We start from the raw sequence: 18,497 nt of genomic DNA on the forward strand, positions 1-18,497 counted from the left end.
TATTCAGCTTATGATTACGGCGCTGCCAGTGACACGAGGCACGTTTCACTTTTCATTGTATCGCGGGAGAGATGTCGCTCGGATTGTTTCATCGGTAAGTTTTCTTTCAACGGAGAGTCACTTGATTGCAGGCGCATTAAGAAGCAATTTTTGGCGGCGACGGAATATGTTTATGAATTGTGCTTTCCAATCAGGCGCTGACAGGCAGTTATTTTTTTTCTTCTAACAGATCGCGATATTTGGCGCGGTCGCCTTGGTCTATGAGCGACGAGAAAGCCATCAATAATGAACATTTTCTGCGGTCGACACCGGCTGACGGCGAAACCCGAATAACCGAACTGCTCCCAGTCTGACATTCCATTTCTAGAGTATTTGTTTGATCCGCCGACTGCGAGCTTGGTGGTGCGCATCGTATTGCTTCGTGGCCTCCTATAACGGCTCCAACTACCTCGGAAGAGCTGTTTGGCGTTTCTATCGTCGATATGTTCTTCCGAAGTGGCTGGAGCACACTCCGAGCCTATCGTGTTTCACCTGTCCATCGTGTTTCACGCGGCGACGATCGCGTACATCGAGCGTGATACCTTTGCTGAGCTGGACGCGCTTATGGTTTTAACTGGAAGAATGGTGGCTGCCACGCGAACAGGGCAAAGCAGTGAAAGCACACGAGGAGGAGCTGGTCAACCACGCTCAGCTGCTGCACTGCAGCTGCGACTATCAGTGGTTACGCGAGTAGATCAGGAATAAGCCACAGCTGATTGCATCAAAGATAGCCGGTGAAATTTGCACTGGTAGTCGGGAAGTCAAACTGGGAGAGATATACTTGTCTATCGACTGCGCGAAAGTTAAATTGAGTGTACACACACGGGCGGATGGTCATGTAACTAGTGCTTCCTACAATCAGGCGCGACGAGCCTTTGCCTTCAATTTCTTTTGCTGTCAGAACAATCGTAAATAAAACGGGGATTACATTTCCGCATATTTTTCGTCTTCGGAAACTGTTGAACAAGTAAAGACGATAAACGCTCTCCTTTTAAAACTCCAAGAAAATACCGTACGTTTGGCTATCCGCAGAAGTTTTGTAATTGGCAGAGAGGTGGACTGGTCGATGGTTGAGGACAAATGAAATCACTTACATCTTTCTCCCGGCTCTTCGCAATACTCTCTTCAACGCGCGACATTTCGCCGGGGTCAGCTGACCACAGGACATTCGGTCGCAGACATTTCGCCGGAAGTTCCTTTCGCCGAGCGACGTTTCTTCGCCGGTTATTCAGTGGGCAGGACATCACGCCGCGAGGCATTTCGTCGTGAGACCATTTCGACGCCGAGACATTTCGAGACATAAGAAAGTACGAGCGACCTCAGAAAAGCAAAAAAAAAACATAAGAAAGCATAAGAAACCCTGGTAAAATGGAAAATTAAAAAACCTGCAAAACTTGCAAAAACTAAGCGATTCGAGCTTTTGCGGCAAACTGCCGCATGATTATAGGGTACCAATGCGAAATGTCCACGAACAGATGCTTTGGGACGAAATTCCACAACGGCAAAATGCCTCACAGCAATATGGTCCAAACGGAAATGCTCCAGTGTCCCTGTGTTCGGCGACGAATAGTCGCGCGTCGAACTTGAATGCGTCCATCACGGTTCGTATGACCTATTGCAACAATAAATTTATCTTCCTGGCAAAGTCTGGCGAAGTGCGGCAAAGCAATGGATAGGTCGTCTACTATTTTACTGTTATTACGAGGTGGCTAAAACTTGTTTTTGTTTTGGCAATTTTTTCCACTACATTTATCAGCGAAACAGATAATTTTTGTTGCAGCCTGTTGCGCAGCAAAATCTTCTAACTAAAATATCAAAAAACACCAAATGAAAAGCCGTTTAGATACTATAGTGCTTACTGTACGTCGTACGAAGAGTGACTCGCGGCTAAGAAACCAAAAAAATAGAAGCCCATTGTGTTCGGCAACCCGGCAAAACAGTAAGTTAACGTGTGGAAGCTGCTTCACATGTTCAAAATTTTGGATGAATTTCTTGACATCATCCGCGTACGATTTTCGAAACAAATCAAGAACTTTGTTGCAAAGTCCTTGATTTGTACACCGGCAACAATCCCTTAAGAGAAGTGTGTGAATGCATTTAACCAATTTCGTGTACACGGGTGCGCTTTCGTCCACCCCAAATACCTTTGCGCAATGTTTATGATATTTTATGGTAAAGCTAAGACGTATCCAACCGTGTAGGGGATGTTAATTTTGCAAGGCTGGGACACATTCAGGATTAGCCTCAAGCAAAACTCAGGGCAGGCTGGCTGGAGCCACGGGACAGACATGATACATCTCAGGGCCTGCAAGCCTTTCCCCACGCAGTGCGAAGTGTGCTCACGTTAAGTGCGTGTGCTCACGGAGATGAGAACTCGTGCTTACAAATTAATTATACAACAACTGCTGATTGCTGTTTTGTTTTATTTTTATGCACTGCTTAAGGTTTTCTTTTTTATGTTGTTTCATATGTTTCTTTCGTTTCTCAGGTTTCCGTAGCCTTCGCCATCGATTTTGCAATCTACAGCTTTAAAGTGCGAACGTGCGATCATGATATTTGATAGTATACATGAGTGAAATTTTTGTAAGCGGCTATCACTAGACATTTTTTCTTAGATTTTTGGCTTAGATTGTAAATATTTGTATATGAACACTGATATGGTTCTAGCAAATCTGACTGGTAGCGAGGTTTGCATTAAAGTCAATACCATTAGTCCGCGGAATGACGGCGAAAATATGCGCAAGGCGAAGTAAGCATCGGGTGAAAAGCAGTGCGGCCGAAGTAAGTTAAACGGCCAAAATGATCGGTAGCCGAGTAATCTTGTTGCGTAATCCTCAAGAAACGGCTGCTAACGTTTAGTGTTGAGTCGGCCCCGCCCAGGCTTCAGGCCGTCTGGCATGCTGTTGTAGCGCAGTAAGTATTATTTTTTTCCCGGATGCCGTTATGCGAGCAGCTACAGCGAGCGCGTCAACAGAAAATAGGCAGATATTCGCCTAGAGAACGATTAAAATGGGGAAATTAAGAAAAACTCGTCGAAAAATGCTGCTTCTGGTAGTTGCAATGAAATTTTTCAGCTTTCTGTGTTCTTCGCAATCTTCGTCCGCTGTGAGCCGCGGCCCGGGCCATGGCCCTTCTCGCGGGCCGGCCCACCACTACCGAAGTTGAGCTTATGACATACGAATCAACGAAGATAACAGGTTCCAAAAGGAACGGAACCTGTGTGCATTACACAAATGGCACTGGTTTGAACAGATAAGCGCGGGCTTGCGCAGTAACGCTGTTTAATAGCCGGGATCCCAAAATGTGCCAGTGATTTGATGAGAGACCCGATGTCAGTGCTATATTTGGTTGTCTTTCATCAACAATTTTACAGCGACAGACCCTAGTTCGGCGTTGTCGCGCATCATCTAATTTATCGGATTCGGGGTAAGTTATTGCGTTGGATAATGCTCTTTCTGCTTCTATACAGTTTCGATAGGGAATGCATTTCCATATCCATGACTTGCGTTCCCAGGTTCCCCGAAAATTTTCTTCGTCCCCTTCTGATGGCAGGGGATAAAAGGTGGTAGTGGCACCTGCCACTGGCATCTGCCACCGGCAGTGGCAGCTGCCACTAGGCGTTCTGGCAAGCGATAAAACGTGGCAACTGCCGGATTCTTTAAACCACATTGTTCTGTTATCCAAAAATAATTTCTATATAAAATAACTAAAAAATTCAGAACGAAGTAAGTCGCCCTTATACTCGTACAACCGATCTCTCGACTCTTATAAGCTTCGAAGCAGTGCCTCCTGGGTTAGTTTTTGCGTTATCTATTCATTCTGCTGCCTTGTTCGCTCGGCATCTTTACAGTTTTAATAGTGAATAATTATGATTTTCATAGCCATGAATTACTGTATGTTCCCTGTAAAATGCACCCCTTCTTTACTTGTGCTTTTGGTTAGCGTTCACCTTATTTTGCTATTTATTACGTGGTAATAAAAATGCCGCATAAAAAGTAATTTCTGTTATTTTTATTGCTTATAGCTTGGTTCGAACTCGCATATACCGTATTTCCTCAATTATTGACCCAGAGTTACTATTTTGCATAAGGGTTTTTGATGGGGTCTTTGTTTCGGGGAAAGCTTGCAACCGAGGACACTTTTATTGTTACAGTAAAAATTTGCTTAAGGTCACATCCACCGAGTTCATTCACCGAGTTCCCGAGCTTTCATTCAGGATAAAATTTTGGTCAAACCTTTACGACCATAGGGGCTGGCCGTGGGGGTAAATGCCGCCCCTCAGGGGGACCTCTTAGCAACATTTTGTAGTTATTTGATAGGGTATTTGCGAGGCTAAAAATCTATTATTGTGCTGTGTTTTACTTTTGAGAAGCGAAAGACTTTGAAATGTTGTCCGTTAATTGATTTCACGGTGCTTTTGCCCTCCCGTTCGCTATTTTCAATTCCAGGAGGATTAGATAATTAGGTCCGTCCCTCTCCATTTGTTGAGTGTGTACTGTAGCCTCCAGATGAGATTGTACCACTATGAGATCTGGGCGCTGTTTACGCCCTGCCAGACCATGCACACGTTACGTAGACCGTGCTGCAGCGTGTGAACAAATTTCCGTATACCACACTCTGTGGTGCAACCTTGTCTGGTGTTTACAGTAAGTACTATTCGCGGGTACTAACTCTGTTATGCGGTACTCTAGCGTCTCGGAGACGCGCTCTGCACAAGTTCCATAACAAGCGTTCGATGTGAGCCTGTGTTTAATTTACGATAGATTCGTGCGCCTCCGATAAATTCGTATTTTTCAGTGTTCCCTTACGCAGCCCATTTGAAATCCGACTTGCGCAACGTGGTTCAACCAGAACGCCATGAATAAAAATCAAAATCGGTTGATCCGCGAACTACGCAGCAGTGGCTTCACACGACAGGAAATTGCAGCACGCGTGGGTATCGGTTATAATGCACTGGCCGAATTTCTTAGAAAAGAGAAACTGACACGACGATATACGACGCGGACCGAAGAGCACAAAGAGGAAATCGTAAGGCTATCATGCAAAGAGAAATGGACTCACGCGGAAATTGCGAAGAAGCTCAACCTGGGCGTGACAACAGTGAGGCTAATCCTGCGAACGGCCAACGTTTCGGAAGAGCAAAAGAAAACCATTATGCAGCTGTTCAAGTGCGGCTATTCAAAAACGGATATTATTCGCGAGGTTAACGTAGAAGGTGAAGCGGTGGTTGCTGTAATTGGCCGCAACGGAAAAAGTTTTACTGCGCGCGATGCGATCGCTATCAACCAGGAGCATAAAGCAAAAATACTGGAATGTTTCGAAAAAGGCCACACTGGCCAGTGCATCCTGGAGAACTTCGGAATCTCTCGACACGATCTGGAAATATTTTTGCAGCAGAATCAAAAATCATTTCAGGAACGCCGCCGAGCAAACTTTCAGCTGAAGCGAACGGCTGTTTTGAAACTTTATGCAGAAGGAATGTTTTGGTACGATATAGCGAAGCGGCTTAAAATAAGTACAGCAACGATAGGACAGATTCTGAAGAATCGCGCGAGCACGCCGGATGAGCATCCTCACGGCCCGTTTACTCCCGGATCAGATTCGAACAATCTCGAGGAAGATGTCATTAAGACATCGAGAGTTAACCAGAGCGGTGCAAGCGGGAAAGTACAAGGGGATGCCGACAATCGTGGAGCAGTCGCAGAGGGCTTCAGCTCGGCGCGTTCAATAGCCAACAGACATCGGCCTCGCTGTTGCAAACGTGGTCGTGAGAGTTATTTTGTTCTTGGACGTAGTAAGTCAACTGATTTCCGCCATGGTGAAAGTACAGCTATTATGCATGGCAGCCGTGATGAGAAAAAGCAAGTCGGTAATTGTGATTCTGGGAAGAGCCATTCCGGTACGTGCTTAACGTAGCGCTTCTAGTTCTTTATGATTTCATAAACAACCAGTATACAATGCGCACTGAGCGAACCTCTTATGTGCAGTCCATTTCTATGGATACTTCGTTTTGTCTCATATTTCGGTCACTTTAAGTGTACGTGAATTTCCGGCAAACAAAAATGCCAAAAATGAATAATTTTCACAGTGAAAACTCCACTCGCGAGTTTCTAAGCATAAACAAGAGAAAATTTCCATAAAAAAATGAAACGAATAATAAGAACTGGACTGGGTGCAGCGCATGAGAACCGCTCTTCCACGACTGCAAATTTATGAAATTTTAAATTAAAAATTTTCCACTTTTGTTTTGATGATTGCAGACAGGTAAAAATAAATCAAAACGACAGTTGTCCGATCAGCAGCTGTTCAGGTAGTGCGCCACATGGGGTGTGGTGTAAGCGACGGGTGACCAAAATATGAACCGTAAACTTGAAGTGAGCGAAATATGAGACAAAAACAATCTACCGATGTTTTCGCATAAATTTGTAGTATGCTTGAAGAATACTTAATATTTAGAAAAAAAGACTATTTGACAATTTTAACAATATTTTTTCTGTACTTAACCTAGTCGAAGTAACACACTACAAAAAACTAAATACAGTGGATTCGAATACCTATCACCCGCTATGCCTATTACCCGAAATCGAAACGTGTGACTCCAGTCCACATCAGCAAGTAGTGGACATTGAACCACCCGTCGTCTGGACTGTTATCCAACCCAGTACTGTGCCAAACCGTCCAGTCATGAAACTGCGAGAAATTGTTACCGAATGGATCAGCAGCGACTGCCAGGATCTACAGTCCGTAGTTATGAAACTGTGCCAACAGACAACAGGCCAGCAACATAACTTTGTCTGCTTCCAGTCCACATCGAGGGAGTTTCGAGATGCCATGGACGACACCTCACGGCGGCAGCCCCGAAACGAAGAACTACATTCTATCTGCCAGCTGCCAAGTGCAGGGTAGTCTATTTTGATATCTGACAACCTCCCTCGTTTGTTCGTTTGTCGTGGGTTTTTACCGTAGGCAATATCCTGAATATTTCCCAGGCTTGCGAAATAGCGTCATCTCCCCAAATGGATTTGATGCTGGTGCAAAAGACTGAATAAAAGCTGTTAATACATGATAGTTCTTCGCGTCAATAGCTGTAGCAAATAATTGTTTAACTTCCGGAAATGGAAAAGTGTTTGACGGCCGTCTGTTGCACAACGGTTATAGCCAACGGTAAAAGTTATTTAAGTGGTTTTTTGGACCCATGGTTATAAGTGGGCGTGGCCAAACTTAAATTCAGATGGTGATAAATGTAGTACTATGCGTTTCCATAATTCGTGTATACGTAATCAGATCCCTTTCGCAATTCTTCTAAAAATTACTACTGTTAAGTAAATCACCGAGAAAAATTATGTATATACAGTACAAGTATGTATTAAGAAATGGAAATACGTGCCGCAGTCGATCAAGCATCTTAACAAGTTGGCACCAGTAGTTTTTAGAAGAATTATAATACAGTAGTTTTTAGAAGGTTCGGACTGCTGATAACACGTATTTATTCCAATCTGTTACATTGTACGCTACACTGTTACGGTATCCCAAATCCCAATACATAGTGCTGTAGGTATTAGTGCTACTGAGCTAAGTTAAGCCATGCTCCCTTAACCGTGGCCGACGAAAATATTTTTTTAAGTGTACCCGAAGGTTGTTACTCTCTCTCTCTCTCTCTCTCTCTCTCTCTTCCGGCAAAAAATAAACTTTTTCGGAGCCGGGAGCCGGTGACATGACCCTAGTTAGTGCAGCTCCGAACATCTGCCAAACATGTGAAGGTCGTATGCGACCGGCAAAGTGTACCCCTTGTCCCACGGGTTTCCTTACGGCAACAATGTCCACCATGCCAAGCACAGTTGAAGTCGTCACGGCATTATTATCTAATGTTAACGGTTCCTTGAATTTTTGCGGCCAGCCGGCCAGGTAACGCTTCGGTAACGTTGGCGGCTGTTTTTAAAACGTCACCGATTGACTTGAAAGTTGAGGTGACCATAAAAACGTTGTTCATAACACGCATACCTTGTTCATTATACTATATCTGTACACTCAATTAAGAAATTTAATATTCGAAACAAACAGCTAATACTATATAAATAAAAACAAACAGCTAATACTTCATTCCTTATATGTCCTAGAGTAGTTTGATTAATCCTAGTCACAGTTTCCAAATCCAAAGCTTCAGCGCGGGCCGTGTGCATCGCATTAGCCAGCACTTATTCGAACAGAGAAGCGCTGGTTTGCGCAATAACGTTGCTAAGCGACTGGTCGGGCGCCAGATAGGTGGACGTAATGTCGTATTCTATGTATGAGCATTGAGCAGTCCATGTAGCTAACAGATTTTCCGGAGTACCAGGTTTTACTTTGCGCTTAGCAGTGCTGCTTAAAATTCCAATAACACTTTCTGGTCACATTCAGTTCGCCATTGGAAAGTATCAAAAATATCATCGGGAATTTGTTGAAGAAGCGGATTAGAATAAACTAATTTCAGACCTGATGTCATTGTTATATTTGTCCGCTAGCTGCTGCTGTAAAAACTGTTAGTGGAAAATAACCAAGGTCGACGATCCCCACATCACTTGATTAACCGGATTCGGGGTAGGACGTAGGTAATTACTTTGGATGTTTTGTTTTCCTTGCGTATAAAAAATCATTTAAAGAAATTTACCTTCAATATTCAGGAAATACGTGCCCGGGTTCCCGAACCCTGGTACTCGCCGCCTAATGGGACTATAGCGCCCTACTGGTGCTTTTAGTTAGCCCCCCCCCCACCTAATGGAGCTACGCCCCTACTGGTCTGTTTGGCTAGCATTCACCTTATTTTGCCATTTAAAAAGAAGCCCCGAGATGCCATCGCAGTTTTAGTTTTCGGGAAATGGATTTTTGTATAGCTTTACTATCACAGAAAATCATGAGAGCCACTGCCGCGCGAAGCTAACGGTCGGTTCCATTACGAATATCTTTAGAAATTCACATATTATAACTGTCCTGATGTTTTGCAAAATTCGAAAATTCGCTAAGATTTTCAAGCAGGATTCTCCTCTTTTCTTTTTGATATACCCACTTTTGAAGGAACTTCGGTGGGGGTCACGTGCTCTCCTTAAATATGTAATTGGGTAAGTTTGTAACGGACACTGCAGGCAGTGGTTCTCCATTTCGTTGTCAGGGAGGTCTTCAAGATGGGAAAGGGCATCGACTGACAAAAATACGGCAGTCTACAGTACTGAGACGCGCGGGTGATACAGTGGCAAATGGGAGTGAAGCAGAGGCAAAGATAACGCGCGACAGCTAATAGTGTACGAAACTACCGAAAGGTAATTTACCGACGAATTCAAATGACATCGCAAAATAGCACAAATATTTTAAAACACATTTTAAGAAATTCTGTGATAGACCAGTTTCCGAGAAGTGTTGCGTGACGCACAGTTGTATCGCACTTAGCGCAACCCATGAATTCCTATTTTTCAGTGTTCCATTACCCAGCACATTTCGAATCCGGCTTGCTCAACGTGGTCCGACCAGGAAGCCATGAATGAAGAAAAAATGCGGCAGATTCGCGAACTACATCACAACGGTTTCACACTGCAACAAATTGCAGCACGAGTGGGGATCAGTTATTATTCACTGACACAAGTTCGCAGAAAAGAGAAGTTAACACGAAGACTTGCGTCCCGGACCGACGAGGAAATTTTAAGGCTAGCGCACAAAGAGAAATATGTACAAACCCGAACAAATAGCCAAGACACTCAATCTTGGCCGAAGTACTGTGTTCCGACTTCCGAGTCCTGCAAACGGCCGACATAACGGAAGAACAGAGAACAACCATTCTGCAATTGTTCCACCGCGGCTTTTCCAAAACGGATATCATGCGCGAGGTGAATGTCGAAGGTGGCGCTGTAGTTGCTGTAATTAGTTGCGCCGGATATAGTTTCGCCGCGCGGGATGCGATTGCTGTCGGCCAGGAGCAGACAGAAGAAATGCTGAAATATTTTGAAAAAGGGCACACTAAGCAGTACATCCAGGAGAAGTTCGGAATCTCTAAAAAGGTTTTGCAAATGTTTTTGCTGCAGAATGGAAAATTATGTCGGGAACGCGACCGACAAATTTCCCAGTGGAAGCGACCGAGCGTTATGAAACTTTGTGCAAAGGGATTGACATGGAATGCCGTAGCAAAACAGCTTAAAATTAGTATAGGGACTGTAGCGCGCATTCTGAGCAATCGTGGCCATGAACGGACCGTGTCGGATGAGCGTCCACACAGCAGCGAGTCTCCCGGACCGAATACGAATAATCGCGAGGAATAAGTCGTCCAGACACCGCAAGTTAACGAGGAGGGTAGTACCGGAAAATTACAAATGGATACCGATGGTCGTGGCTTGTCTTAAAGTGCCGTAAGTCAGCGCGTTTAATGGCGGCCAGACATCGCCCTTCCGGCTCCAAACGAGGACAAGAAGATTGTTCCGGTTATGGACGTACTTCATTTGATTCCCACGATGGTATAGGCACAAATAATATGCAGTCGGGCGAACACGAAGGCGAAAGTAAAGTCACTGACCGGAATTCTGGGAAAAGGCATGGTACGTGGTAAAAGTTACGTGTAATCGTTCTAAACTACCGGTCGTCTAAGATGACCGCCGGGCGAAATTTTCACCGTTAAATTGCCTACCCAGTTTTTTTTAGCGTTTTCGATCGTAAAGGACGCCCATAAAGGATGCCCTATTATTTCTCAACAGAAAACTGAGAAAAGCATAAAGCACAAACGGCATTTCACACCGATAACTACGGATACACAAAGATAGTTCACGGTTATTCGTATACTGTACTGACACCCTGCACTCGGAGAAAGTTTTAGCTGTGCAGCCACGCGTACGTTGTACGACTGCGTTCACTGCTCACTTATGTACACGGCTTGTAACTGCATGCAGACTGCTGGCTATTGGCTGAACGCAATCGGCTTTAAATCCACCTGTCTACAGTACCGTGCTGCTCATACTGTACAAAATTTCTCCAAGTGCAGGGTGTCAGTACAGTAATGAAACCGTACTGGTAAATGGTAATTAATTCGCAGACACGTATATGTACTGTATGCAATTTTTTCTTGGTATACTTCCAAGAATGACATACACCAAGAATCTGAATTAATAATTTTGCTTTCCCGATTTATTAACAATTTCTATTGTCCGGAAGGCGCATAAGTGGTTTAGTGGTTAATGTAGCGTTCATGCTCTACGTCTCCTGTGCAAAGCGTAGCAGCGCGCGGGGGGATACTGGAGAAGCTGCTGACCGGAAGCGCGAGCACGGTTCGTAAACGCGAGTGCGTTGGCCACCTCTGATCGCTCCAGCCGCACAGGCAACCCCATTATTTTGGTTGTGTACAAACAAAATAACTGGACAGAAAACAACAGGTGCGTGGCGGGCGGGAGAACAAAATCAGCGACGTTCTGAACAAGAACTGAGCTAACGTAAAATGAACTCGTGAGGCGAGCATGCGAACAGTGCCACAAGACAGCTCGAACCGAGCGTGTGCAAAACGCTACAACAAAGTACGCAGCCGCCGCTGAGCCGTCAAAGCGTCCGAATGGCGTCCGGTCTGGATGGGGGGCAGGCGGCGAAGGCTAGCAGGCACCGCCAACGTAGCACTAACCTCAATTAACGCGTTAATTGGCAGTTTTTAACAAGATTTGTGCGAAGGCAAACGATTGTCTGCGCGATGCACAGTACAATGCAACGGAAATCGAATTCGTCATTATCCGAGTGTTAACTGGTGCGAGGCGCTCACAGCCCAGCGTTCAAAAACGTTTGTGAAATTGTTAATGCTTATTTTATTCGCTAGTTAATCGATTCCATAACTTTGATATGATATTGGGTAATAATAATTTTTGCTTTCTTAGTTAAATGGTCTGATGAAATCACTGCTAACGGTTCGTGGGGCAGAAAATTAATATTAAGTGCAAGCTCTATATTACGCGCGGCGCCCCATAGTTTTCAGATCTCACTAATCAAAACGATTTTTGTAAAAACTGGCAACGCCAATAGATCGGCCTCGGTCCAAAACTGGCTCGTGTGATTTTCGGTTTTAAATTCGCTCGACCAGAATCGTTCCGGCACGACGCCGCAAACGATCCAATCCACTTTCAAGGTGACCTTGGGGCTTAGAAAAAACTGGCCTGGATACAAGACGAAACAGAAAAAGACATACTACGCTAATTGGAGATATTACACATAAATAAATAAGTTGTATGTATTCGAACACTCGCTAGAGCTGGATTTACTAATGTGTGGCTACTCTGTACTCACTGGTTCCCCATAATTTTTAACTTCTGTTCGGAACTACTGTAAATACTCAAAACAGAAACATTTCTCGTATTTCTCCAAGCGTTCTGAACAAGCTGAACTGGAAATACGTCTCGGTTAATCAACAACGAGAAAAATCCCTAGATGAGTGAGTGACCGAGCTACCACCATTGCGAGAAAAATCAATAGACGATGGGTGACCGAACTAGATGAGTGAGCTTCCACCGAGCGAGTTCAGTCCATGCGTGGTTCCACTTATAATTTTTTGGTAAGAGGCATCAGCAATCTAATCTAGAATCTTTCCTCAAGACGTTTTACAATGACTGCTGAGTGCTAAGGCTGTTAATAAAAGTACTGTACTTGTACTGATGAACTAATGAACGAATTCTCCATTCAAACCGGCCGCGGATCACAAGAAACGCGGAGGCGAAGCCGAAGCTGTTTTTTGTACATACGTAGCACGAGAACAATGTAAACGCTTGTTCCTTCCTGCCTAAATGTTCCTTTATGCGGAATGTTGCCTAATGCGCAATCGTATTCACTCGGACGAGGCGACTGCTCAGGTTACAAGAGCATTCGCGTAAGGTTTTTGCAAGCCGCATTAACACGTTTTTCGTTTTACGAGCATAGCTCTCCCATGCAAGCTCTTAGAAACAATTAAACAAATTTATCCTTTACTAATTTTTGATTGTAATACAAATGCACACAATCTTGCCATAAAAATTCTTTTTGGTTGTGCAACAAAAACATCAACTTCTATAAATCAAGCAAAAAAATTTAAAAGTGCTTACAAAAACATTAGCAATGGTACCCTCGTACCAACTTACCAGTTAGAGCAATCAGGCAGGCGGCAACACAAAATCTGCAAGTAGGGTTATTATACCAGAATAGCGGAGGGGCGACCTACATGTATGTAGCAGGGCGAACTTTACCATACGATTGTTTAGGTAGCAACAAACTCGTTTTGCAGCAGTATGTGTAAGAAAACAGGACATTATTCGTCATTGGTCAGTTCATATTGAACGCTCAACAAATGTTTTAGCGAAGCTGCGGAAATCCTTTCTTCTGGATCAGCAAGGAAGCATTTACCAATGCATGACGCAAAATTTTTCTCAACGGTGTCGGGGATAAATGGGGTGTAGCCGTTCTCGTTAATCCACAAAAAATACTGTGCACTGTTCGTTTGTTCGCTGACTTCATGCTCCGTCTTTTCGTGCCTATGCCAAACTTTCCGCCGGCGTTCTTTAGCCGCACAAAGGCCGATGTCTAGCATCACGCATCCTAAACTCCAAATATCGGTTTTCTCTCCAGGGATTGTCGCCGATCGACCCACGGTTTTAGCAATCATCTCCGGCGACATATAAATTGGAGTACCTCGCGCGTTTGTAGTACCAAAATCCATTAAGATAAAATCGTCGAGGTCGCATATTATTAATGTGTTTTCCCCATTTATGGTTTTAATCAGAATATTACTCGGCTTCAGGTCTGCGTGCACCACTCTATGACCGTGCAGAAAGTCTACCCCTTCTGTCATCTCCAAACTGTATCGTACAGCTTCTCTCGGATTGAGCGGAACCTGGTTTTCTAGTAGTTTTTTTAGTAACGATCGCAGCGACCCATCTAGAAAGTAAAAGCTGATATATGGTTAGCAGCCTTTGGTAATCTGTATTCACTGATAGTTTCTTCATGACAGATGACCTTGCGGGTCACCCTGGATATTGTTTAGCGAAAGTGACCGACACATTGCATTAATTTGTATTCTGGGCAGTAATTTTTACTTCTGAGCGGCCCCAGCCTTTTTTTAGCGTTGATATTACAGTTCAGTACGTAATAACTATTGTAACCACAACTGTCCACAAGGCATAAAATCAGCTTGGGCATGCACTATCTACCGAGTAGTTACAGTATTACGATTAAAATCAAATCCCAAAATCTTTTAAATGCTTCATATGCACTCAATTTCATTGTAGTACACCGATTTCTTCGAATTTGGCACTGTACCGAACATAGACCCAAGAATAGCCCCATCTTCTCTTCAAAATTTAAAATGAATTTAAATGTAACATTTTAGGATTTCCTTTTTTTTAAATTTGAAATAATGCTATATTCTTTGCTTGGAGTTGAAACTGTCTTCATAGTTATGTGCGTTTGTTTCTCTAATTTTTTGAAGTTAATCGATCTATAATGAAGCTTGTGGTGCTCCGCGACACTAAGCGTTCTTAAAAATTAATATGTATGCAAAACAGCACAACAGATAGATACTGGCAACCTACCTCCGTGGTGATCCATCAATAGATGAACAGTTAAGCGTTCGCCTTTGATGATCTTAATCTGATGATAATTTACTAAATTGGAATGCTTCAGTTTCACCAAAGTTTCGTATTTTCTGCGCAGTTTGGTGAACCGTTGTGGTGTTGAAATGTCTTCTTCGTTGAAATTCACCAACTTAACCGCCGCCTTGAAATCGGTAAACTTCTTGCCACCTGTCAGCTTAACTTGATAGACCGCACCAAAAGCGCCCTGTGCAATCCAGCCGTTGGTAACATCAATAGTGTAATTAAACGCGCAGCCAGTAGGTTCGTTGAGAATCGTTGTTTCGTTTGGTATCTCCAGGTTTGCAATCTGTGAAGCAAGCCAAGTTAGCCAACCGTATCTCAATCACCATTATTAAGGTGCATCTCGAATTCTAAGCCAAGTTTATTGGTTGCTCAACCGTACGAGGTTACTGTACGCAATGGCCACGCCTAGAGGTACGTACCCACCGTAAGAGAGCATGCTGGACAACTATTTATTTAGCTGCGCGCTGTACCATTTGAGTTACACGAGAAAGGAGCTCGCAGGCGCTGATTCTCTGCTTTGCTTTCCTCCGTAAACATTCCCCAATGCATTGCTGGACATCATCCGGTATTCGGTCAGATATATGAGGAGCATAGCCTTTAAGTATCATCATGGCGTACTGGCGAGTGGAGAAATTATAATCTGTGGGCACTACATCACCGTCTTTGGATAGGGCTCTGTCGTGCTTGCCTGTAAAACAGTTAGCTAGTTCCACGAAAATACAACCCAAGGCCCAAATATCACTCTTTATTCCACTTCCAAGAGAGCCTTCTTTTTGAAGCACAACATGTTTCAGGAATTCTGGAGCTGAGTATTGGTGGTACATTTTGTCAACCAGAACGTCTTTCTGTTCTTCGCCCACGCACATCTGGGCAACATTTTCAAGACCGCCGATCAACAGTCTCTCTTCCGTTGCATTCACTTTTGCAATTAAAATAACCGCCGGTATAATTCTGCCATGCTTTAAGTTCTTGTCATGCAGAAAGTTGAGACCCGATGTTATTTCCGCCACGTACGACAAAACCGTTGTTAAGCTAAGGATAACCGAGTTTTTTCGAAGTTTCCTTATGCGAGTGGCGAGGTCCCCTCCTACGACGAATTTCACAAAGATTAGCGGCCCGATTATGCATTATTTGTGCATCTGTTATCAGTCACAATTCTCGTGATTCGTACCTGCACAGTACTCCATCATAAGCTCGATTCTGCCACCTTCTACGGATTGCATGCTTTTAATGTCAAAGTACGCCAATAAATTCTCATGGTTAAGCTGCTTTAGCAGTTTAAGTTTTTCCGTAAGTTGTATCATCTTGTCCGCGAACGTTCCTTTTGATAAGTAGAAAACTTTGATGGCAACAGTTTTTTCTCCCGCAAAAATATAATACGGATAATTTGTTAGATTGGCTCTGTAAACCGCTCCAGATAATCCGTTCCCGATAAAATCACTTGCATCGTATCGGCAGGTAAAGCCAAAAGTGGGCGAAACATAGCGCCCGGTGATTGCCTTCAGTATGTTCATTGTACCGTAATTCTGAAAGCAATTTGGTTGACGGCTGTATCGTTTATCAAGATAGAACAATAAGAACTCAAAACCTGCATCCAGTGATGGAGCAGATTGAATAAACCCCGTGATAAGCAGTTCTTCTCGGCTTGAGGTGCAATCTCCAATAATTATTATGCAAAACACGAGTAAGCAGCAAGCAGCACGAGTAAGCAGCACGAGTAAGCAGCACGAGTAAGCAAGCAGTTTGAAGCGTAAAGAACGTGTAAGGGGATAATAATGTTAAACGCTTATTTTCGATATCTGGGTACAGTACACACTATCTGTATAGCGATACGGCATGCATTTCACAGAATATTCTGAGTACAGGAACAGTAGTTCCGCAGAAATTCTTGATTAATCGTTCCCGGCAAAGAGTAATGTTTAGCCAAGTAGCGAGATAAGATTGGATGGATACAGTGACGAACCCAAGAATTTAAATTCACGAAAGGTAAAAAAGTGGTTATTTTCCATTTATTTGCAAAGGTGTTTAAGCAATACTACCACCTTTTTGTCGTGAAGCAACCACTGTTCCATCAATAACGGAGAGGACGTCCCCCGGTAAATTCGCAACGGTGTGGTAGTGTAATCGGCTGAACAGTCGATGAATAGAGCACCGCGTGTCCACACATATAAGAATTTAGCTTATAAAGAAACTAATTTTAGTTCCTTTGCATTAGAAAGCTCAATAATATCGCCTGCTTGATAACTGTCGCCGTAGGTTGTCTTTGTGTGGCTGCTGTGTTATGTGTTATCGTGTCAGGTTGCCTTAGCCCGATCATCTGAAGATAATATTCGATAAGCCGCTGTATTCAAGAGAATCGCATTAAACGCCAAGCCATTAGAAGCACAAGTGTGCCGTCGTATTCACGAGAAATCTTTCGGCTCGTTCCATTCATATCACAGCAGGGTTGTCTGCCTAATACTCGTAAAACTAAAATAAGTCCTTAATAAGCATAACACCTATGAAATAAGTGAGGTGGCAATTATGAAGTTTGAGCAACTGTTTTAATAATATCGCACCGTATCTGCAGATTCAGAGCAAGTTTTGGATCACTTCCGCTCATTACTTAAAGCGAAAGCACAAATGCATCCATGATAATACAAATAACTTGCGCGATGGCCGGTGCTCTTCGGTGGCACGAGACTCGCAAGCTGCGGTGAGGGCAATTCTGTGCGCAAGTTGATGGTAGTCCTGGGCTTCCCTTGAATACCATCGCGCTACCCATGGACTGTAGCATCTGTAATGCGCTGTCAGGTTGCTGCACATACATAAAAACATGTAAAGTCAATTAAACAAGTCAAATACAGCTCTTTGGTTGTTTTCGTATCTCAGTCACTTTGAGAACAAGGTTGCATACGTTTTCGTTAACTGTGCACTTCGGATCTATAGGTATTTCAAAAGAAAACGATGTTTTCACTTTTCCAAAATTATCTCTGTGACAGCTGGCGAACAAAGGCTCACGATAGTGAGAGAAGGCTTTATTGTGAATAGCAATAAAGTACAGAAAACCCAAACACAAAGGCTCGATGTGAGCTGTAACATGAAAATCACCGAATGTCAGCTAGTGAATGAAAATGAACGGCACATCGAGCCGAAAGCATGGGAAAAGCCTATGCGGCATACTGGGCAGATCCAACACGAGCGAACGAACGCTGATAGGCCGAGATGTGAAAGTGGGGCGTGGCTCCGCCTACATCGAGGCCGGTGATTGGCCGAGACGTAAGGCTGGGCGGAAAGCTGCCTGAGTCGAGGCCGATCTAGCGCTCGACAGCGAGTGCGACTCGGTGTGAGTCAGCACACCGGAAGCGGGACTGTCGCTGGCTGCCTGCTCGTAGGCTGCCATAGCGACTGGCCCAACATCTCTATCGTTAGTTTTAAAATAAATTGTGCTCATTAAATACGACTCATTAATTACACATATTGGAGATAACTTTACATTAGAAACAAAATTAAAATACGGATATGGACGCGTACACCATGAGCGATTGATTCAGGTAACGCGTTACACGTTACGCGATTCAGATAACGGGTAACGCAGTTGCTCGGAAGTTAAATTTAAAAAACTTAAAAGTGACCAAAGTACAAGAAAAATTTGATAAAGCGTAATAACAGTACACCAGACAATATTAGTTTTGCACATACCTGCAAATAAAGGTGGAATTAGTCAGATGAGGTAGTTTGCCAGCGCATCCGTTGAAAACAGTAGTGCTGTAGCAGCATGTGTATACCAGAACTCCGGAACCAGAGTTAGGCAGTGAACAAACACTGGTAACGTATCCATAATAATAATTCAGCGCAATAGCAAAC

The 18,497-nt window shown here is 43.7% G+C and overlaps 1 protein-coding gene across 7 annotated transcripts; it reads right to left on the reverse strand.

The window, feature by feature from the left end:
* Positions 1-626: 626 nt before the first annotated feature.
* On the reverse strand, positions 627-17,717 carry LOC129600017 (uncharacterized). 7 transcript variants are annotated; one of them, XR_008692005.1, is made up of 10 exons: positions 17,548-17,717; positions 17,210-17,448; positions 16,694-17,120; positions 15,823-16,177; positions 15,122-15,738; positions 14,586-14,934; positions 13,402-13,932; positions 13,140-13,174; positions 1,492-1,651; positions 628-1,357 (listed from the first exon to the last, which is right to left on the reverse strand). XR_008692005.1 is itself a non-coding variant. In XM_055498396.1 (9 exons), the coding sequence occupies exons 3-8, from the start codon at positions 16,721-16,723 to the stop codon at positions 13,152-13,154; spliced, it is 1,905 nt and encodes a 634-aa protein (XP_055354371.1). In that variant the 5' UTR covers positions 16,724-17,120; positions 17,210-17,448; positions 17,548-17,717; the 3' UTR covers positions 627-1,651; positions 13,140-13,151. The 7 variants fall into 7 exon arrangements, 5 of the variants coding, with proteins under 5 accessions (XP_055354371.1, XP_055354366.1, XP_055354368.1 ...); XM_055498396.1 differs by having other exon boundaries at positions 627-1,651; XR_008692004.1 differs by lacking the exons at positions 628-1,357; positions 1,492-1,651 and having other exon boundaries at positions 13,052-13,174; positions 13,245-13,932.
* Positions 17,718-18,497: the final 780 nt, after the last annotated feature.

This window comes from Paramacrobiotus metropolitanus, unplaced genomic scaffold (assembly GCF_019649055.1).
Source record: "Paramacrobiotus metropolitanus isolate TYO unplaced genomic scaffold, Prichtersi_v1.0 Parri_scaffold0000161, whole genome shotgun sequence".
NCBI lineage: Eukaryota > Metazoa > Tardigrada > Eutardigrada > Parachela > Macrobiotidae > Paramacrobiotus > Paramacrobiotus metropolitanus.